Source organism: Cynocephalus volans, chromosome 2 (genome assembly GCF_027409185.1).
Source record: "Cynocephalus volans isolate mCynVol1 chromosome 2, mCynVol1.pri, whole genome shotgun sequence".
NCBI classification, from domain to species: Eukaryota; Metazoa; Chordata; class Mammalia; order Dermoptera; family Cynocephalidae; genus Cynocephalus; species Cynocephalus volans.
This window is the reverse complement of record NC_084461.1, coordinates 100,103,029-100,126,746: the sequence shown is the minus strand read 5'-3', so window position 1 is coordinate 100,126,746 and position 23,718 is coordinate 100,103,029. Positions and strand designations below refer to the sequence as shown.

At 39.5% G+C, this 23,718-nt stretch overlaps 1 protein-coding gene across 1 annotated transcript in view; it reads right to left on the bottom strand.

Annotated features, from left to right (window-relative positions):
• Window positions 1–11,207, bottom strand: part of KCNN2 (potassium calcium-activated channel subfamily N member 2) — a 142,876-nt gene extending 131,669 nt beyond the window's left edge. The window contains exons 1-4 of the mRNA XM_063086094.1: window positions 11,152–11,207; window positions 9,192–9,392; window positions 7,087–8,372; window positions 6,370–6,465 (exon numbers count right to left, since the gene is read on the bottom strand). Coding sequence (XP_062942164.1) covers window positions 6,370–6,465; window positions 7,087–8,372; window positions 9,192–9,213 — 1,404 coding nt within the window. The 5' untranslated portion in view covers window positions 9,214–9,392; window positions 11,152–11,207. The remainder of the gene's footprint in view (window positions 1–6,369; window positions 6,466–7,086; window positions 8,373–9,191; window positions 9,393–11,151) is intronic.
• Between the last annotated feature and the right edge of the window lie 12,511 nt (window positions 11,208–23,718).

The window sequence follows — 23,718 nt, the reverse complement described above, 5'->3', positions numbered from 1 at the left end:
TTACCTTTACATCTCAGTTTAAATCTCACTTCCTCAGACAGTCCTCCCCTGATCATCCTGTCTCATGTGTATATCCCCAATTCCCCCAATTTTCTCTTAGCTCTTTTACCTCTTTCATGTCACTTATCACAATTTCCAAAAAATTTCTTTACTTATTTTTTTGTCTCTCCTTAACCCCGCCTACTTGGAATGTCAGCTCCGAGAGGGAAAGGATCTTAACACTTATTCCTCATTGTATTTGCAGAGCTCAAAAACTTTAAATGTTGAATAAGAAATGAATAAAAACAGACTCCATTTGAACATAAAGAAAATCTCCCTAAAATTAAGAGCTGTCTAGTGATGAAACAGACAGCTCTATACACATGTGAACTGACATCTTTGGAATAGAGTTCAGACAGTAACTGGGTGACTACCTTTATCAAAGATGATATAAAGGGCATTCCCATGCTGAGGGGGATACAGGACCAGATGGTAATTAAGGTCCCCTCATGTAATTTCTAGTTTTATTCACAGAATTTTTAAAACATTTCAGGTTGAAAATAAACTCCCAAAGTAGCAAATATTGTATTCTTTCCTAACGAGCAGAAATCCTCTCTAAACCAACCCCACAAAACCATTTTACAACCTGACCAAATGTAACTTCACTGAAGTTAAATCAGTACAGGCTGCCTCTGTCCACCCTGTCAGATATGGTTTGGGATGATGACAGCCCATTGTGCCCTTCACTCCGAGCTGTACAAAACATGGCCCAGAAACGGGTTGGGAGCTCAAGCAAACCCATTTGTGGTAAACGTAAAGTTCCACTCTTCATTCATTTGTGATGCTGCTCTGTAAACACACCAGGATCACTTTATTTAGTGTCACACCCATTAATAATGCAGAGATCTTTACACAGGCAGGTGGAGAAAATTAGTCCTGAGTGATTTCGTTACTACAGTATATACACAAAGTCTAAGGCCAAGAGTCTCATTACTACTGATACAGAAATTAGCAGCAATATAGACATCAGTCATTTAGCTGAACACTACACAACAAAGAAATTCAAGCGAGTTTTCCACTTCGTTATTTTTTGGAATCTTACAGTCAACTTGTAGTTATAATTTTCATCTACTTTACAGATATAGTAGAGACTTAAAGACCAATATAATATCATCTCGTCTACTTTTTTAGCTTCCTTCATATTTGCCAATCTTCTCCAAATTTTTTAAACTAAAATAATAATTTGGCAAACATTTGCTTCTAATCACATCTTTACAATGATTATTCAATTTGTCCGCAGATTAGGTAAGGTACTGCTATTCTTACAAAATAGATACAAATACGCCTATAAGGCTTTGTCCTTAAATAATTTTTGTCCAAATTTCTTTTAAGTAAAATGGTAAACTTTTTAGACTTTAAAAAGCCAAAGACAATAAAAATACCTTTTTATAATATCCAGTATTGACAATGCTGTGGAGGACTAACATGTGGGAAAGCAGATAATATAAACTCTGATGACTTTCCTGAAGAGCTAGTGAACAATATGTTTCCATTTAAAATGCAAACTCCTTTTGATTCAGCAATCTTACTGCTGGAAATTTACCATATGTGTATACTCTAATTAGTAGATTAAAATAAATATACAAGGATGTTCATTTTAGTATTGCTTATAATAGCAAAAACCTAGAGAAGTCCAAATTGCCCATCAGCTCTCAGCACAGAGCTGGTAAAATTAAACACTGTACATACATAAAATAGAATAATATGCAGCTGGTAAAATGTAATAAGATGGGTCTCTATGTGCTGAAGAGAAAAAACCTCCAAGATATATTAAGGAATAAAAGCAAGGTATGTGTGTATATAAACACATCTAAATATTCATTTCTGAAATTCTGGAAGGTATATAAGAAATTTAAAAGTGATTACCTCTGAGAAACAGGACTGAGAGTATACAGAATGTGACTTTCACTTTTTATTTTAAACTCTTCTGTACTGTTTGAATTACTCTTGCTATGTGTATTTGTTTATTAATAAGAATAACTATATGCAGTATTTTCTGCATGGTCTGGAAGCATCTGCTTGCTTTTTTGCAGGAGTGGCAAAGTGAGCATTCTTTCCTAGCCTTCCTAAGGCAAACCGCAAAATCTATTAAGTGGTTGAGAAGCCACCCCCTCCCCAACCAGACCAGGTGCCTTCACAGGTTACTAAGGCCTCTGCCCTCACTCACTCCTTCCTCCTTTGTGTGAACCTGGTGCACGAGTGAAGAGAAATTTTCATTTCTGTTCTTCCAGTTATAGATCTATATAATCCATCTCTGAAAAGCTAACTCAAAAGAGGCCGAGTAGAGTTATTCTATTGTAAGACATACCAAAGAAAAATCAATGTTTTCCCTCATGCTATTTATTACATAATTATATTATTACCAAAACAAAAACAGATAAATAAAAATGTTTTCCAGTTCAAAGTATAGTGCCTGCCATTCTTCTAAGTACCATGATAACCAGAAAAATGAGAAACCAATCCAAGGGGCTTTCTTCCCAATCTATTATCTTGTATTTGCCAATCTCAAAATACTTTCAGCTTTTGCAATTGAAATTGCTTCCACAATAAAAATAATAGTACATTAAAGCTGAAAAGACGAAGTGAAATATATTTTGAAATTTTCTGATGTTGACAATCTTAAGGAGTATTTGAATTTTATTTTGTACTTATTCCATCAGAGAAATACCTCCAATCCCACTGCAGGGGTAGGGGCAAAAAGAAAAGCCACGAGACATCATGCTTCTGTTTTTCTATAATTTGACCTTGAGACTTGACGTGCAGAGGCTACTTATTTAGTATCAAGTGACCTTTCCAAATTGTAGAAAAACAATTCCTATAGTATTTCTCCTTTGACAGAAGATCATGATACATAAGAATCTATTAAAGTTTATTTATTTATATATTTATTCATTCATTTATTTTTTTACTTTACTGAAGAATATAGAAATCAAACCTAAATGTCTATTTGAAAAAGTCTAACATCTACTTAGCTGAAAATTTGCTCTCACTACATCTGATTTTATATAAACATTCTAACAACAACAAAAAAAAGTGATTTCATTTTTGGTTGTGAGGTATAAAGGCAATTAGTGAAATGAACAAACTATAGTCTGGTTTACTGAGCTGTCTGTGGTACTGAAAAATAACACCGAAGCTGAAATTTACTGAGCTGGGTTTTATAGAGCTTCCCCATCACATGGTTTTAATTTAAGCACTACCACCCATGACTCACCTGAACCATCTTATTTTGCCAGAGTATGTATAAACATTTTATAAAAGGTCACACTGACTTGCTTCCCAAGGTCCTCCGTGAAAATGTCAGGGCCTCCCCAAGCTTTGTTAAGCTTCTCCCCAGCAGACAGAGAGCCAGAACGTCGGCTATTACACTTACTTTTCCTGAATGCGATGAGAAATCATATCATGTACCAGAAACTTACACTAGTTAACTCTTACTATCTGATAGCCATACTGAAATGGTAAAAATAATAATTGTCATTTCAGATTACATGCTACATCCATGAACATGCTCCAAATGGTAGCATAACCTCTGAATTTAGTTTCTTAACTCAAAGCTAATCAATATATTTGGAATTCTTTATAGTAAACTGAGAAGTATCCATTAGCTTAACACTTTTTATGAAAGAAATACACTTACAGAAGTGACACCAAAAAGCAAAAAAAAAGAGAGGAGGCACAATTCATCATTTTCTCATGTATATGTAAGCCTGTGCACTTGGTTTCACTGAGTTTCACAGCGACTATTCCTGAACAAATTAGAACATACCTACTTTTTCCTAGTTCTTGACTTCCTGCTCAGGATCTTCACATTTATTTGCTCTTTTCTTTCTTTCTTTCTTTCATTTTTTTTTTTTTAAAGCATCTCAGATGAGAATTTGGAGAATCAGTTTGAGGGAGAAATTCCTCTAGCCAAAACACAGAGTGTAAAAGCTGCATCCAAAATAACTAAATGATATTACCTACACATCTATTTTGATATTATCTTACGTGTGGTGGTTTAACAGAAACCATATATCATATAAAATAAACCCAATTTTAAAAATGTAACATTCTGTGATGTTTGTGTTCCCCAACAGTAAAGAAGTTCGCTGTGCTTATTTGCTGAAGAGAGTGAATTCACATCCTCATTTTTCTCATGCATGCGATACATACCCTAATCAACATGTCTATGCATTTGCAAAACAGAGTCCTCAAAATGAACCAATGAGTGAAATACTTTCAAGCATGAAATTATCTATGAAAACATGATTTCCTGTATTTTTATTAGTTTCTTTAAGTTTCAAGAGTTCTACTTTAGTATCAATTTTTTTAAGGCCCATAATTAACATTTGGTGGCTCCTCTTAGACTCTTATGAGTTATTTCAAAAAATCTCCCAATAATTATTAAAAAGTCAGTGTTTTCAAAAAAAAGTCCTCCGTCATGAATGCTTGTTTAGTTGTGTGTTTTTCAGGCAATATTACGAAAGCTGATGTTTAATAAAAAACGCAGCAAGGTCTCTCACTCCAGAGTGGATTAAGTAAAACCACTCTGGCCGCCAAGCAAACATTTTTTTAAAAAATACCTAAGAATGTTTTAGAATAATCTTTTAAGTTTAACCTTACTCATACAGCAAACTTTTGGAATATAGAGTGCATCCACAAACAAATGTACATGTTTCAGGGCTTTGGGAAAGTAAAGCAGGGAGCGTTTTGGACTGGAAGCCAGGAGGACAGGGCCAGAGGCCCCCTTGCACTGTCTAGCTGTGTGATCTGGCAAGACACTCACCTCTTCTGACTTCAGGCTCCTCGTTTGCAAACCGAATCAAAGGACCATCAGATCTGTTTTGTTCCTTCCAGCTATAATTGTCTACTCTTCAAGTCAAAATGAAAATATAAACTCATAATGTTTAAGTTACACTTTTATATCACTTTAAAATGTCTGAAAGAATCTCAAAAGCCCACCATCACTAGTACTGAATTAAAGGTGAATCTATGTAAATTATTAATTTTTTTTTTAATTTCAAATGTGTGTTTGCCTGGTTTTACCAGTATAGTTTTATTACTTTTCTTTTTTTCCCCACTCCGTGCCTGTACCCTCCATTCTACTTATCTTTGAATACTCTTACTCTAATTCTCATTCTCTAACCTCATCTCTTCAAAAACACCTTTCTCAAAGTTTTTGCAAATATGAAAAACAAGAGGAAGTAACTTCTCCCCCCTCACTTGGGGTCATCCACATCTTTATTTTGTTTGGACAATCATTAAAACTTGTTTCTTCATATTTAGTGTGTTTACTAGGTACTAATTTAAAGTTTAGTTAACTTAATACTATATTACTTACATGGCAAGTCCTATGCAACAGTTTTAATTCAAAGGCAGCCTAAATTTGAGGCCATCTAAAGGAAAGCAGCCTAAATTTGAGGGTTTCATGCCCCACCAAATGTCTAACAACTGCTCAAAAAAAAAAAAAATCAAAATGTATATATTAGTGCAAATTCTAAGCTGAAAAATCCCAATTTCCCTAATCTTGGGAAACTCGTTATTTTCATTCACAGAAATTAATATTCCTTTGACTGTAGGCTATAGCAAAGTAAACAACTGACAAGATGACCTATAAATTTTATAAAGAGTATTCTGACATGGTCAATAACAGCCAAATCTAACAATAGAGCTCCTGGCTGCATTTAAACAAAACAAACATTTTCCCAATAAGACAGCACACAAGAGCAGTGGCCTTAACTCTGAAATGACATTTTAAAAATAACTTAATGATTGCAGCTGAGAATCTATTAAACTACTAGATACACAAAATTTGTATTCTAAACTTATAACAGCTTTTTTTTTTTAAACGTTGAGGGATACAGGGGTTAAGAGTTTTTCTCACATTTGTATAAATTAACTAGCAACATTATGAACCTATTTTTTCTCTATACTACATTATAGAAGAGATAGAAGACACAATATCTATATCTATAATGATGCATGCACTAGAAAGAGGTGTCTCAAGCAAGAACACACGTTTATCTTACAGATTAAGGATAGTGCATAACTAGCCTTAAAAAAAAAAGTTCTGATTGATCTAAAGAAGAGGATCTACCTGAAGAATAGAGAGGAAAATCTTAAGTGTTTCACAAACACACCTCAGAAACTATTGCATGTTTACACGGCTACAGTGCCTTGCAATGTTTTCAACTTCTTTAAGGAACAGGTCAGGTGTTAACCTAAGAATACAGCCGTGTGTCTTCTGTAACCTCAAGCAGGGACGTGACAGTTTGGAAAAAGCCTCTGCTGCCTTGCTCCAGGCTGTCTGCACAGCTTTGGGTCATTCATAAACAGGAGAATCTAAGTTACCTGTATTTCCCTGGCGTGGTACACGATGATCAGACCGAGCAGGATGATCGTGGAGAGACTGATAAGGCATTTCAGAGCTAAGGAATACAGCGACGCCTGCAACACAGACAGAAGCACTTTAAAGAAAGAGGCACTTTTAACAACATTCCAGGCCCCAGGGGTCAGTCAGTCCCCCTACAAGTGGACCTGAACTCAAGGAAGAGGATACTGGTGATGGCGAGGGAACCTGTCTTGGATCTGTGATCACATCACAGCCTCAAAACGAAGTGAGAAGAGGGCAGAGCTGGGAAGACTCGGGGCTCGGCTGCCAAGCCCGTGCCATCGCTGACCAAAGCGCAGCTCCTGGCTCAGGAAACCCTAGAGGGGATTACTCCTGAGTTTAAGCGCTGCGGTTTGAAAGGTGCCTCCCAAACACGAGCACCAGGAGAGGAACACAGCATGCTTTCCCCACCGGCTCCTGGAACCACTTATTTAATGTGCCAGAACGCGCTGGGCACTCTTGCTGCCTCGAGAACTTTGGCTGCACGCAAAAAGGGTTCCTCTCTGAGTTGCCAAGTTGACCAGGGTTGTTCGTCCTGGTCGCGACCGCTGTCCCGGCGGGCACCCCTGATCGTCCGGGGAAGGCTCCGGACCCACGGGCAAAAGGTTCCCTCCAGTGCCCGTCCCAAACACCCGGCGCCTGGCTCCGGTAGGGTAGAGAGGGGTTCGAGCCCGTACCTTGTCATAGGCGCCCCACGACAGCTCGGTCTCGATGACCATGACCACGATGCCGAACATGCCGAAGATGAGCGCGTAGTCGCTGAGTCGCTTGCGCTTCTCGAACAGGGCGCGCCGGTGGCCCAGCTTGTAGCCGATGTTCTGGTTCTTCTTTTTGCTGGACTTGGTGCCACTGCTGCTGCCGTGCCCGCTGCCGCTGCCGCCGCCGCCGCCTCCAGTGCTGCCTCCTCCGCTGGCTCCGTAGAGCGCCAGGTTGTTGGAGTTGTTGTGCTCCGGCTTAGACACCACGATCTCGGGGGCTGAGGATGAGGCGGCGGCGGCCGCAACGGCTGCAGACGGGGAGGACGCGCCACCACCTCCGCCGACCGACGCCGGGGGCTGTAGGGGCTGCGCCTCGGAGTCCATCTCGTGCAGGTTCCGGCGGGACGCGCTCAAGTTGCTGAGCGGCCGCATGACGCCCCCGTTGTACCTGCAGCTGCTCATGGCTATTTCGGTGAAGGGGTTGCTCTCGCGGCGCGCCTGGGGCTGGTGGTGCTGGTGGTGCGCCGGGTGCGGGTGGTGGTGGTGGTGCGAGAGCGGGGGCCCGGAGCCCAGGCTGCCGAGGCTGCCCGTGGGGCTGGCGGCGGGCTGCAGGCTGTGGCACTGGTGGTACTGGGAGGCGGACGCGGGCTGCTGCGCGGACTGCTGCCGGACCGCACTGGCATGGCTGGACGGCGTCAGCTCGCTCACATTGAGCTGGCTGCCCCGGCGCGACGAACAGCAGCAGCAGCACGAAGAGCCCGACAGCGGCGAGGAGGTGCGGGTCCGGAAGGCGCCGCCGGGCGAGGAGGTGCGGAGCAGCAGGGACAGGTTATCCCCCGCCCCCGCCCCCGCCGCCGGGGCACCGGAGGAGGCGCAGCTGTTGCACCGGAGGCATGGGCTGCTACCGCCGCTGCCCGGCTGCTGGTGCGCGAGGTGCGGGTGGTGGTGAGGGTGCGGGAGGGGCGCGAAGGGCGGGCACGGCTTGTCCTGGCTTTGTTGCTGCTGCTGGCAATGCAGGTGTGAAGAGCGCGGCGGCGGTGGCGGCTGCTCTGGGAAGAAGCCGCGTTGGAACTGCAATGGGGTTTCCATGTCAGGGCTGTTAAAGCTGCAGGGAGACCAGGCGGTGGTGCACCCTGCGCAATGCGTTATGGTCGGGAGCGGGGACTCCTGCTGCTGGTGCGAGGAAGGGCCCATGCCGGCTCCGGTAGAATCCAGGCGGCGAGTCCGATTGGTTGGGCGCACCAAAACAATGGGCATGACATCACCTGCGGGGACCGAGACTGAGTTTGCGGCGCGCGCGGCTTAGGGGAGCATGGGTGAGAGAGAGATGGGGAGGGGAATCTGCAGGATGGGAACCCCGGGGGGCGCAGGCCAGGGAGAGGACGCTCGAGGGCGGGTATTCCACCTGCTGATTAGGAGCGCCTCTGAGCACTACCGGCGATGGAGAGTCCCCATGCAGTGCAGCCAGGCTGCAGGGGAAGGAGAAAAGAGAGGGGCTCCCCTCCCTTCCGTGCAACTGCCCCCCTGACTAGTGCTGGACGCGCTGCCCGAATCATCTGCGCCGGGCATTGCAGCACGTCGGGCCACCCGGACCATGGGGCAGGCGCAGGGACGGTGCAGAAACCGCACCACCCCTCCGCCCGCACGCCTCGTATGGAAGCAAACCAGCAGCTCCCTCGTCCCACGTCCGCCTCTCCCTGATCGTCCCGCCAAGAGTGGGCTGCCGGCTGCCCGCCAAGTAACTGCGGGGGCCCCGACTTTGAGGAGAAAAAGTTTGGCGACTGCAGCGGCGTTTGGGAAGAACTCGGAGCCCTGAGCCCGGGCTTGGCCGCTACGGGGTCAGCGCTGGCCCCGCGCCCTGATCTTTCCTTGCCGCCCAGCTCCGGAGTACGGATTAGCTGCGCTGCACTCTCGCCCGCGTGCGCTGCGGCGCGTGGAGAGTTAACCGCCTAGGCACTCGGGCCGGGGGAGGGTGGGGGCGGGGCCGGAGGAGGGGATCCCCGCCGTCCGCGGGAGGAGCCCGCGCGGGCTTCCCGGGTCCCCCTGGCGGGGGCGAAGGGCTTTCCCCGTTCCCGCCGGCTCACATTTGCGCCTTCTGCGGAACATGAGGGGCTGGCGCCCCCGGCCGCTGGCTCCCAGGCTCTGGCGCTCAGGCCCTCCTGCAGCTGCGTGTGCAGGTCCGTGGGCTTCTCTGGCGGTGGAGAGGCGGCTCTTCCGAGGATCGGGGGGCTGCTCAGCCACGGCGGGCTGCTAGCTCCTCTTGCGTTCCTCTTCCTCCTCCTCACCTGCAGCACAGACACAAAGCAAAGGCGGGTTACAAATGCGCAGACACCAAGCCTCTTTGCCAATTCCTGACTGCGGTGGCGAGTGGGAGAGGGGCCTGGCGCTGGCTGATTCACACCGGTAGTCACAGCGTAACTGGGACGTTATTAGCGATGATAACTCGGGCTGAATAATCGCTGCCCGGGAACAGTACTGAAATTCTGCTGGAGTTGGGTATAATCATAATTTATTTCTTTACTCTAATAAACCAATAAAAATTGTATTTTGTGTGTCACAAATTCTCCGTGATGTGTTCTACTAGGCGATATACCAACACAAAGCGACAGGGGATCCTTTGGAGGTCCTTTGTTACTGCTCCATCTTTACGTTTGTATTTCTTTGTGAAAAGAAATTATCTTCTCCCCCAAAAGAAGATGAAAGAAACTGGCCAGTTGGATATTTGTTTCCATTTTAAATTGTGATTTTAAAGCATGATTTTTATAATAGAGATGATGTTAATGGATTAGATAGACCAGGAACTTAGAGTGAAAGCGGATAACCCTCCATTGGGTAATTGGAATTCTCAGCTGGATCCAATTTCTTGATATTCTACTCGGCAGCTGCCCTAAAGTTGCTTACCTGGTATCTGCTTGTAAGGGGTGTGTGTGTGTGTGTGTGTGTGTGTGTGTGTGTGTGTGTGTGTGTGTGTGTGTGTGTGTGTGTGTGTGTGTGTGTGTGTGTGTGTGTGTGTGTGTGTGTGTGTGTGTGTGTGTGTGTGTGTGTGTGTGTGTGTGTGTGTGTGTGTGTGTGTGTGTGTGTGTGTGTGTGTGTGTGTGTGTGTGTGTGTGTGTGTGTTCAATGCAATGGAGTGAATAATTCATGTTAGGATATTCTTTGGACACGTGTTAAACAATTTTAATTTTTTGTACATGCAAGTGAACAGATCCAGCAAGAAAAAAACGGAGGAAGGATGCTTTTAGTCTTATAGTCCTCGAATTGAGACAATGAATACTGTCAGGACTTGCATTTCTCAATGGTCTTGGTTAATAAGAGAATTTTGCTGGCTAACAATTGGAGACAGCATTTTATTTTTATAATCTATCACGATTTTTGTGTATCCTCAAAATGGCAATTCAGGAAAACTCATTTAGAAGCATGAAGCTCATTGAATCTTTGGGTGGCTGACTAGATACTGCATGAACTGTGTGGTGATCATGTTTATTAAAAACAATTCTAAAGAGTAAGTTGAATTTAAAATTAAAGCTTCCAAATTAAAAGACCACCTGGTCTGAAATAAAATTCAACTCAAGAACAAAATCTATCGTTTGTTAGTACCCTTTTCAACAAATTATATAGCCTTCCAGTTGCTCTATGTAGTTGATTGAATGAAAATGTTTGATTCATCCTTACAAATTAAACACTTCAAAGAAGTGTTATGGTAAATTGATAAATATTTTCATTGGCTGCTTATAAATTTAGTTGAAATATTTTCATTGGCTGCTTATAAATTTACATACCCCCCCAATGTCATAATAGACATTACCAGCATTAAGTTAGATATAAGGTTCTAGAGTTACTAAAATGTCATAAGAAAAAAAATAATGGCTGCATCCCCCTTGTGTCAAACTGACTTTCTCAAATACAAAAATCAAGCCTTCAAACAGAAATTCTAGAAACAAAACAATAAAGAAAAAATATTGTATCTTTTGCCAGGTTTATCTCCAGATCTTAGTATGGGATTAGTTGCAGTGCTATTGATCATGCAGAAACAAAGACGCTTACTGAGATTTATGGCAATGCTTCCTGGAGTTCTCACTTCTTTCAAAGGGGGTGCAGGGGAAAATGGAATGCCCAAGGTACAGAAGAAACTGGGAATTTGGTCCACAGCATGAGGGACTGTCAGAACAACAAAACTCAAATTAACAGTACTTCAGCCTAGCCAATATTTTGAAAAGCTCATAAAATTATTTAATAATGCGAAACTCGCTGTGATTGAAGGGACAGAAAATCAAGTCAATTAGACATTTATCATCTTTTTATTAAAGAATCAACTGCTCACACATTCAAGAAATCATCTTGCTAATAAATGTCTATATTTTGAGAGTGTGATAATGCTCACACATTCAAGAAATCATCTTGCTAATAAATGTCTATATTTTGAGAGTGTGATAATACTCTATTATCAGGATGATGAAAAACCACTAGATAAAACCCCCAAAATTTTGTGTTTCAATTTTAGTCTGAATCATCATAACTTTATTCTTTGGGGTATTTTACATAAAATTGGGTTATGATAGGGGCACATTTAAGAAATCCTTATTTTCATCATTCCTCTTTTTAAAAATAAAATTAACAGATGAATGTTAAGCTTATATGTAGACTTAAAATATGTATGCCATTACCACTTTTTTCCCCTAATATAAAATTGTAGAGATACATGTACCATTAAAGGGATACATTTAACATTAACATTAAAGTTAAGCAGTTAGAGCTACAAAAACAACGTTCTTCCATGTGGATAGTGCTTTCACATAGTAGGTACTCATTTATATTTGTGATAGGGAGAAGGGAAGGAAAGAGAGAGGACATGAAGAGAGGCTGGAAGAAAGGAAACAAATCAAGGGCCAACGACTTCCAGTGATAAACTTTCAGAAAATTACATTTCCTTCTCTCCCTTCCATTAAGGCATGTGAGTGGTAGAATTTCTCTAGATTAACACCAGAGGTCATACTCATCCACTAAATGCATTTCAAATCTAATCAACTAAATCCCTTCATTTCTAACATCATTTTTTTGTGAAAATTACCCATTCTTTCTTATGGCCTACAATTTTTTCCCCATATTTTTTGTATGCTTGTGAACATGCACACATGCATACCCCCCCAAACCCCCCTTAAACACACACTTTCTTAGAAGAATGGTTTTTTCAGACCACAGACAAATGAGAAAATGTTTTAGGTTGTTTACACACCAATTTCTTATTTTATTCAGATTTATATTATGCCATTGTTTACAATCCTTTTCTGCATAGGAACCATTTGTCTATATGAACTCTGTTGTATCTTAAAAAGCAGGGCTCTCTTGAATTTGGGTGTTCTTTGTCTATTTTCAAAGGCAGTCAGGGCAGGGGTTCGTGTTTCCCACACCTGCTGGTCTGAAGGAAAACTTTGACTGACCTACAAAGTAAACGTGTTTCTGAGGTTTACTTTTTTTTTTGTCAGGGTGAGTGAATTACCTGATGATGCCAAACACAGAGGTTGTGATGAGACACAACCTTTCCTAAACTTATTTTCCTTACTGGTAAACATTAGTGGAGAATCAAGATAGTAACAATTGTTTTCTTAACACAATAATGCTGTGTTTCTCCTGAAACATAACAATTAAAAAGGCCTAAAAGCATAACTTTTAATCACATATTATCCTTACTTTATAAAAGATATGCTACATTTGAAGAAAACATTAAAATAATAATTATTATGCATATTCTTTATATTTACGCATTATGACTGTAAAGTATTAAGACATGATTGGGCTCATTGATGATAATCTTATTAATTTTCAGCAATACCCCTGTTTTTCAGGGACTAATTATTATGTTGAGGCCTATCTGATAACTACACTAATTATTCAGTTTTTTTCCTACTCTCATCCTTGTCTCCTACCATTTCTCAATTAGCATATCTATGTGTAGTGGATTGAATTATGTCCCCCAAAACTCACTGAAGCTTGAATTATGTCCTCCAAGTATTATGTATTAGAAACTTAGCTCCCACTGTGACTGTTAAGAGGGTGGGAAATCCTATTATGGTAATTGAAAGGTGGAGTCCTGAAGAGGTGGTGGGATTATAGGACCATGCAGTAGTGAATGGATTAAAAATGGTCATCAGGGGCGTGGTTCTGAGGACTTTTAAAAAAGAGGAGAGTCTGTCTCGCTCTCTCTGCTTCCACGACCTTGCAATGTGAGACCCCTGGGTCACTGTTGCCACCAGATGGACTTTGGACTTCCCAGCCTCAGAAACTGTAAGCAATTAATGTCATTTTTCTTTATAATTACCCAGTTCCATGTATTTTGTTATAAGCAACACAAACGGACTAATAAACTATGAAAGTACCAACAATGCCAGCCAAAAAAAAAAGGTAAAACTCATACTCTAATTTTGCTAGTAGAATTGAACTTGTGTGTATTAGTCCATTTCTGTTGCCTATAACTAAATACACAGAACTGGGTAATTTCTAAAGAAACAATATTTATTGCTTACAATTTCAGAGGCCCCAGCCAAACTCCAGGGAATGCATCTGGTGAGGGACTTCTTTGGTGGTGGCTTTACAGTAATGCAGGGGTCTCCCATGGCAGAAAGAGAGAGAGAGACTCTCTCTCATGTGCTCTCCTTTTAAAGCCATCAGAACCACACCCCTGGCCACCACTATCAATCCATTTACTAGGCATGGTTCTACAATCTAACACCTCTTCAAGGTCCCATCTTTCATTTACCACAATTGAATTTCCCACTGTCAACAGTTTTAATGGGGATTAAGCTTTAATGTCTTTGGGGGGCCATCCACTGCATTGTGTTATTCAATTAAATGGGTAAACAGGTTGAAATTATTGAGTATGATAAGTCTTTTTAAAATAGTCTTTGGATTTTATGAACAAATATCTCTTGGCACCTAGAAACACACACCAAAATCTAAAAAGTCATAAAGCTTAGTGGACAGCACATTCTAGTTTATAAAGCAGTTTCTCATGTGTCATTTTATTTATATCTTGCAACAACCCTTATGGAAGGCAGGAAAGGTTTTATCATCATTTCCATTTCACAGGTAAAGATAATACCTGAGATGCAGTGCCTGCCCTATCCAAGGTGACATAGCGAGTAAGTAGCAAAAAGCACCCAGACATCAAACAGTCTTCTGAGTCTGTCTCGTGTGCCTGTTTTCAATTCTGCTAGCTTTTCTCCAAAGCAGAAGAATAACCTCTTGACCCCATCCACTCATACAGGAAGAGACAGTAGTGGCCTGTCATTGTCCAAAACTGCCTGTAAATGGCCTCATAAACATTTCCTCACTGGATTTTTTAGTTTCTGTGATCCTTAACTATTATCCTCTTGTTGACTTATTTGATCAATGGAATAATTTGTGAAGATATAATACAAGTGTGGATGAAACGGCAATGCTATATGCCTGCCTAATTAAAAAGTATTTAAAAAATATATAGATCCTGATCTATTCAGACATACTCTCCTACCTATTTTGCTGCCAGCCTGGGTATTCCTCATTGTTGGCAACATCCATAATAGAAGCTAAAGGCCAAAGAAGAGTACTTATTGGCACCGACAAAGGCTACTTTTTTTTTTTTTTTTGTCTTTTTATATAATAAGGGAGAAGGAGCAGGCTCAAACTCTGCACCCTGCAGCTCAGAGGAACTTGTCTGCAGTCCTGCAGGTATGCAGCCTGGCTTGTCGACAGCTCTGAGCTCTGGCAAAGTTGTCTTCTTACTACTTCTCCCTTTATGCCAAAGAGTGAGGGAACCAGAGAAAGGAAGCAAGCCTTCATGTCACAAAGGAGAAAAAACGATGTGTCTCATAGCTAGGATAAAGAATCAGCAAAAGTGGGACCAAAGATATTTAAAACCAGCCCTAAATATGGAGGTCAAGGCTTCCACTTGGTGATCCCCAAAGTTCAGAAGCTACCTGAAGGTTATTTTCTCTCTGAAATTCAATGTATTTTTCCATTATTATTTTCTCCTCTCATTTGGGTTAAAGAACAAATTAGCTCTTTTATCTCTTTTTCTAATCATAGCCCTGTACATTCTGTTCCCATGTGTTACTCATCAACCCTCTATGTTTCTATGCTTTTCTTTTTCTTACCCACCTCCTGCCAAACAGACCCAGAAAATCTACCACCCTTTTTCTATCTCTATATTATGTCATTTTATAGAACTCTTTGTAAATCCCCATCCCCTAATAATTGACTTAGCACAAGGAGAGTTAGTGCCTACTCATACAAAGGAAAAGAACCACAATTTGCTAAGTTAAATTAAACATAACAATGTCATCAGCAACAAAAACACTAAATGCTAATAAAATGTCAAAGTTTGCATATTCATATTTATCTAATAAGCCATGTTATTCTTAAAATGATTTTTATTCAGTGTTATTGCTGAATAACAATAACAAGGGAAATTTCTTGGCTCCTATAACAAAATATAATTAGGGAAGATTTGAACACTATTTGATTCAGAGGTTAAGACATCGTCAGTGTCCCTGCCACTTTCTTCAGATATGTTCTTGTCACCCTCCCCCTTCATATATACTGGCTTAGTCTTCAGGTTAACTTACCTCATAGTAAGTAGCAAAAGTGGCTGCAGCAGTTCTAGGCCTTATGTCCACCCCTACACCATTCAGAGGGAAGCAGATCATCCTCTGTCCCAATATTCCAAACCATTCTCTTGACATATCTGATGAAATCAGTTTAATGCACATGCCCAGCCCTGAACTATACTTAAAGAATGGTAAAAGGGAGGTATAATGTGAATGATTCATCAAACAGAAAATATGGTTAAATAGACAGAAATTATTAAAAAGAACCAAGTTGAAATCATGGAGTTGAAAAATACAATAACCACAATGACAAATTCACTAGAGGAGTTCAATAATGGATTCGAGCTGGCAGAAAAAGAATCAGTGAACTTGAAGATATACTTATACAGATTAGACAATCTGAAGAACAGAGAAAAGAAAGAATAAGGGGGAAAAAACAGTGCCTTAGAGAAGTGTGGGACACTGCTAGGGTTTAAATATGGTTTTTCTCCACCAAAACTCCTGGTGTGGATTGGTCTCCAATGTGGCATTGTTGGGAGGTCATGTCTTTAGGAGGAGATTCAGTTGTTGAGAAGGATTAATGTCTTTTTAGTGAGATTGGATTAGTTTCTCACCAGATTAGGTTAATTCTTGTGAGAGTGGGTTGTTATAAAGTGTTTGGTCTCTTTGCATGTGCCTGAGTCCCATCCACTTTCTGCCATAAATTGAAACAGCAGGATATCCTGACCAAATGGGCTGCCTGACCTTGGACTTTCCAGCCTCCAGAAGTGTGGGCTGAATAAACTTCTTTTCTGTATAAATTACCCAGTCTCAGGTATTCTGTTATAGCAACACAAAATAAGTTATAACAGAAAATTTGTACTAAGGAGTGAGGTGTTGCTATGCAAATACCTGAAAATGTGGAAGCATCTTTGGAACTGTACAATGGATGATAGCTGGAATAATTTGAAGGAGCCAGGTAGAAAAAGCCATACTGCTATGAATGGAGCATTAAGGTCAATTCTCATGACAGCTCAGAAGATGAGAAGACTAGGGAAAATCTGGAATTTCTTAAAGATTGGTTAAGTGGATGCCATTAGAATGCTGATAGAAATATGGATAGTAAAGGCTATTTGGATGAGGTCTCAGATAGAAATAAGGAGTATCAATAGAATAAAGGATAAAAACCACATAGTCATCTTGATAGATGCAGAAAATACATCTGACAAAATCTAAAACCCCTTCGTGATAAACACACTCAACAACGTAACAACAGTACGATGTTGAAGAATAGGACTTCCTCAACTTCATAAAAGGCATCCATGAAAAACCCACTGTTAATACCATACTTACTGGTGAAATACTAATTGCTTTCTCCCTAAGATCAGAAACCAGGCAATATCTGTTCTTTCCATTTCTATTAAATATTGTATTAGAAGTTCTAGACAGAGCAATTAGGCAAGAAAAAGAAAAAAAAGGCATCCAGATGGAAAGTAAGAAACCAAAGTATATTTATACATAAAATTATTGTGTATATAGAAAATCCTAAGGAATCTATTAAAATGCTATTAGAACTAATAAACAGGTTTAACAGATTTCTGGATACAAGGTCAAAATACAAAAATCAATTGTATTTCTATACATTAAAAATAAACAATCTAAAATGAAATTTAAGAACAATTTCACGTGCAATACCATAAAAAATAAGATCATTAAAAATATAACAAAAAAGCAAAACTTATACTCTGGAACTAAAAAACATTGTTGAAAGAAATTAAAGAAGACATAAGTAGAGAGACATTCCATGCTCACAAAGCAGAAGATTTAACATTCTTAAAACAGCAATACTCCCCAAATTGATCTATAGATTTAATCAAATTCACATCAAAATCCTAGCTTTTTTGGAATAATTGATAAACTGCTCCTAAAATTTACATGGAAATGCAAATAGGCTAGAATAGACAAAACAATCTTGAAACGGGAGAACAAAGTGAGAGGACTCACACTTGTTGAATTGAAACTTACTACAAAGCTACAGTAATCAAGACAGTATGGTACAGGCATAAAGGTAGATTTGTAGATAAATGGAACAGAATTGAGAATCTAGAAATAAATTGATTTTTGATAAAGGTGCTAAGATTGAATTATAATGGGGGATAGGATAATCTTCTCAACAAATGATGCAAGAAAACTGTATATCCATTTGCAAAATACCAACTGAACCCCTTCCTTACACCATACAAAAAAAAAAAAAAAGAAAAGAAAAAAAAAAACACTCAAGATAGATCAAAGACCTAAATGTAAAAACAAAACTATAAAATTCATAGAAGAAAGTATATGAGTGTCATTATGACTTTGGGTTCAGCAATGGTTTCTTAGGTATGACACTAAGTGCAAAAGCTACAAAAGAAACAGACAAATTGGACTTCATCAAAGTTAAAAACTTTTGTGCTTCATAGGACACCATCAGGAAAGTGAAAAGACCATATATAGAAAATATTTGCAAATCATAGACATGAAAATGAACTTGTATCCAGACTATATAAAGAACTCTTACAACTCAATAATAAAATGAATAAAAAGCCCAAAGACAACGTCTCTGAACAGACATTTCTCCAAAGAAGATATGAAAGTGGCCAATAAACACATGAAAACAAATGTACACTATCATTGGTCACTGAAGAAATGCAAATCAAAACCTCAATTAGATACCACTTCACTCCCACTAGTATGCCTATAATCAAAAAGACATAATAAAAAGTTTTGGTGAGTATATGGTGAGATTTGAACCCCCACATGCTGATGGTGGGAATGTAAAATGGTACAGCTGCTTTGGAAAACAGTTTGGAAATTCCTCAAAATATTAAGCATATTGCCCAGCAATTGCTAGCTATGTACTCAAGAGAAGTGAAAATACACATATACACAAAAACTTCTACATGCATGTTAATAACAGCAATATTCATAATAGCCAAAAAGTAAAAACAATTCAAACACCTATCAATTGACCAATGTATAAATAAAATGTACACGCTTACAACGAAATATTGTTCATCAGTCAAAAGAAATGAAGTACATGCTACCACATGGATGAAACTTGGAAACATATAAAAGAAAGCCAGTCACAAAAGACCACATGTTGTATCTATAGGAAATGTTCAGAACAGGCAAAGCTATACACAAAAATTTACATTAATGGTTGTCTTCAGCTGGGCAGAAGGGAGGCAGCAAATGGGGGAGTCCCTGTTAATAGGCACAGTAGTTATTTTGGTGTGATAAAAATATGTTAAAATTGGATTGTGATGATGGTTATACAACTCTGTGAATATACTAAAAATGATTGGTTTGCACACCTTTAAATGGATGGAATGTGTGGTTTGTGAATTATGTCTCAAGAAAATTGTTAAAAACTGATGACAGAAATCTCCAAACAAGAATAATGCCAAAATGAAAGTATCAATTTAAAATTAAATTGGTGAGGCAACATTTGATCTACAATATTAGGGAGGATCAGAGAAGTTTTACTAGGTGGCAAAAGTGACTATCATCTATGCATTTCAAAGCATTTGAGGATTCCAATTTTTTTCCTGTGAGTCTCTAGCCAATTGGTTTGGAAATCCTATCAGTACCATGATTGAGTGAATGTCCTAAGAAGAATTTCAACATATGAATGAGCTATAGCATTTTAGTTTTAATTGTGGAATGTAGATTTCTCTTAAGGACATATAAGTAATAGATAAGTACATTTTGTACTGTATTCTACAGTTTAAAAATTGCTGTCATCAAATTGTCCTAATGACGTGACAGAAGTAGGACTAAAGCATTAATTCTCGGTAGGTAACTGGTACTGGTTACTTGTGGCCCTTAATTAATTTTCTCTTTCACCTCTTAGCTCTCCTATCAGCCTTTGGCATCTTAGACATATACATACAGCATCGTGATACTGACACCTTTCTCAGAGGTTATCAGAGGCAATTTTAGAAGTGTATGCTCTCAGTCTTGCGGGTTGGCAGTGAAAGTGTGCTCCATACCCAGCCTGCCACATGTGGTTTGGCTGTTTGAAGTACACATTTTAAAGGACTCAGCAGTCAAAAGAACATACATAGGAAGACACTGTGTAGGTGGCAGGGGTCTCATTTGATATTGACAGGTGGTTGTAGCACCAGGATCATATTCATTTGAGCACTGACTTCAAAAAAGAGATCAAGGGAGTGAGAGACTGTCTTAGGAAAGCTGAGACAACAGCTCCACACTGTCCCACTGATGATTGTCTAGGGGAACTTAGAGGTGGGGATAGCTTTGGAGCACTGCAGAATTCCCGACTATGCCCCACTACTGCACAAAGAACTAACTTACACGTGGGGTTTTCCTTTTTGTTTGTGTTTTTAGCGAAGGTAAAGGTTGTGCTTTTATTCAAATTTATTAAATACTTTAAGAGATAAAAAACTTTTTTTTTTTTTTAGTGGTCACATAGACAATGGAAAAAATGTAGAAAACACTTTTTTCCTGAAGATAAATTATTATATGAAGTGTACCAAACCATTGAAATAACATTAATCAAAAAGGTTTTTCTACATTACTAAGTCTAATTCCAAGATAAAGACCTCATATTTCCTGTTCTAGATTTTAGTATGTTGATTATCCCAGGATGAGGACGTTGGAGAACACAGAAAGCAGACTGTCTCAAAAATGGGCTTTACCTACTATTAGACTCCACAAGTGGCTTAGCATAAGCACAGCCATGTTAGCTGTTCACACAAACAACTTCCCACTCTCCCTCCTCCCCTCCCCTCTCTTCTCGGCAGGTACTTTTTGAGAAAGTATCTTGGGCAAAGCAGGAAAACTACAAATGGGTAAAAGTTAACCACCCCAGCCCTTCCCCCTTTCACCAGAGCCAAATAAAACCTCTTGCTAGCCTGTGCAGGGTGGGAACTGAACTTTTCAGTTTCCCCTCCAGACTTTGCTGGAAAAAAATCTTCTCCCTCAAAGTGTTGGATTTGGATTCTCTCAGTTTCTTGTTTCACCAGGCTAAAACCTAATACCCATCAGTGGCAAAATCTGACATAATTGACAAAGTGCTGCTCCAGTGTTGATATGTCTTAATACTGGTGATGTTAATTTTGATCACTTGGTTAAGATGGTGTCCTCCACGATTCTCCACTGTAAAGTTACTATTTTTCCCTAGTTAACTAATAAGTATCTTATAGGAAGACTCTTCAGGACTATGCTATTCCTTATCACCCACTAATTTTATATATTGTTTTCATTTTTTAGTTTTTTTTTTTCTTTTTTTAAATTTTATTTTGTCAATATACATTGTGGCTGATTATTGCTCCCCATCACCAAAACCTCCCTCCCTTCTCCCTTCCCCCCCTCCCCTCCAACAATGTCCTTTCTGTTTGCTTGTCGTATCAACTTCAAGTAATTGTGGTTGCTATATCTTCTTCCCACCCCCCCAGGTTTGTGTGTGTGTGTGTGTGAATTTATATATTAAATTTTAGCTCCTACCAATAAGTGAGAACATGTGGTATTTCTCTTTCTGTGCCTGACTTGTTTCACTTAATATAATTCTCTCAAGGTCCATCCATGTTGTTGCAAATGGTGGTATTTCATTCGTTTTTATAGCTGAGTAGTATTCCATTGTGTAGATGTACCACATTTTCCGTATCCACTCATCCGATGATGGACATTTGGGCTGGTTCCAACTCTTGGCTATTGTAAAGAGTGCTGCGATGAACATTGGGGAACAGGTATACCTTCGACTTGATGATTTCCATTCCTCTGGGTATATTCCCAACAGTGGGATACCTGGGTCGTATGGTAGATCTATCTGCAATTGTTTGAGGAACCTCCATACCATTTTCCATAGAGGCTGCACCATTTTGCAGTCCCACCAACAATGTATGAGAGTTTCTTTTTCTCCACAACGTCGCCAGCATTTATCGTTCAGGGTCTTTTGGATTTTAGCCATCCTAACTGGGGTGAGATGGTATCTCAGTGTGGTTTTGATTTGCATTTCCCGGATGCTGAGTGATGTTGAGCATTTTTCATATGTCTGTTGGCCATTTGGATATCTTCCTTAGAGAAATGCCTACTTAGCTCTTTTGCCCATTTTTTAATTGGGTTGCTTGTTTTTTTCTTGTAAAGTTGTTTGAGTTCCTTATATATTCTGGATATTAATCCTTTGTCAGATGTATATTTTGCAAATATTTTCTCCCACTCTGTTGGTTGTCTTTTAACTCTGTTAATTGTTTCTTTTGATGTGCAGAAGCTTTTTAGTTTGATATAATCCCATTTGTTAATTTTTCCTTTGGTTGCCCGTGCTTTTGGGGTCGTATTCATGAAGTCTGTGTCCAGTCCTATTTCCTGAAGTGTTTCTCCTATGTTTTCTTTAAGAAGTTTTATTGTTTCAGGGTGTATATTTAAATCCTTAATCCATTTTGAGTTGATTTTAGTATATGGTGAGAGGTATGGATCTAGTTTCATTCTCCTGCATATGGATATCCAGTTATCCCAGCAACATTTGCTGAAGAGGCAGTCCCTTCCCCAGTGAATAGGCTTGGTGCCTTTGTCAAAGATCAGATGGCAGTAAGTGTGTGGGTTGATTCATTTTTTAGTTTTTATTTTATTTTTATACCCACTAAATTTAGCATCCATCAGTAATTCTTGCCTGTAACAATTATTATTTTGGTGTTTACCTAATGGTGATTTTCTCCCTCCATCATTTCTTCTACATTTATAACTGAATTTTATTTTAAGAGAGAGTTGTCCCTACTTCCCTATGTATTTATTTATTCAATTATTTATTTATAGCAGTATGAACTAATGGGCATTTTATTCTATGGGTGATAAACCATTATCATTACTTTGTTCTCAAATTTCTGGCCATGCAGAGCTCCTTCACGTTGGCTCCTGTGTCTTTTGTCATACTCCCATTATTTTTCGAGCACTTCATTAATTTCTGGCATCACAAAATGTTCAAGGCTCAACTTGGTATTTTCTCTGTCCCAGCCCTGGAGTCAATTATTTCTCCAGGTATCCCAGGTTCCTTTTTATTGGAGAATGGATTTAGAGACCAAGATATGGGTTCAAAGTATACTCATTGGTACTGGTATGTCATTGTTTATAGGCCCTCTCCGCTATCAGAGATACAATACATGCAAACACACATAGCTATGTTTAATTTTTATGTCTATCTGTACATATTTAAAAATTAATTTGTATTAATATACCCAATTCTACTCCAGCACTACAAAGTTCAGTATAGCTTTCACCCTTTCCACATTTGTTACTGTCTTCTCTAACAGTGAGGAATTTGGCTTTCATTACTCACAATATATTTATTTGCTCAATCTTAGTTACACAGAACGTAGTGTCAGAATAGCTAACCCATTCTCAAACAGAAAACAAATTAACTCACTAGAGTATGGTATTTGTGTACACTTCTATTTGTCCTTAGCCTTATAGACTCATAATTAACATTTCCCAAAGCTAGTTAGGTCAGTTCTTTTCTTCCTCAACCGCTTCAGTGTGTTTCCAATCTATAATACAGTTAATTTAATTTGTTGCTATTTGTATTCTATTTTGGTTTCCCCTACATCCTGGTTGATTTTAATTATTTGGGGTTTGTGAAGTATTATCATGATTCAAAGAGTCAGAGCTGTGCAAAAAGGTATACTCAGTGAAACCTGGATTCAAGAAGATTCCTATTCCTATTTCCATTCTCTCATTCTTTCTGCCCTGTTCCTACCACCCCCTGTTGGTAATCAATCTCATTACTTTCTATTTTATTCTTCCTGTATTTCTTTTGCAAGAGAAAGTTGATACATGTATGTTTTCTTTCACAAAGAATAGATACTATATTATTTTACACTTCGCTTTTTTCACTTACTGATATATTTTAGAAATGTCTCCATATGAATCCATAGAGATCTTTCTCATTCTTCTTTATGGCTACACATTACTTCATTGTGTACCACTGATTATTCATGCACTCTTCTATTTTGGGGCATCTAAATTGTTTCCAATGTTTTACAATACAAAAAATGCT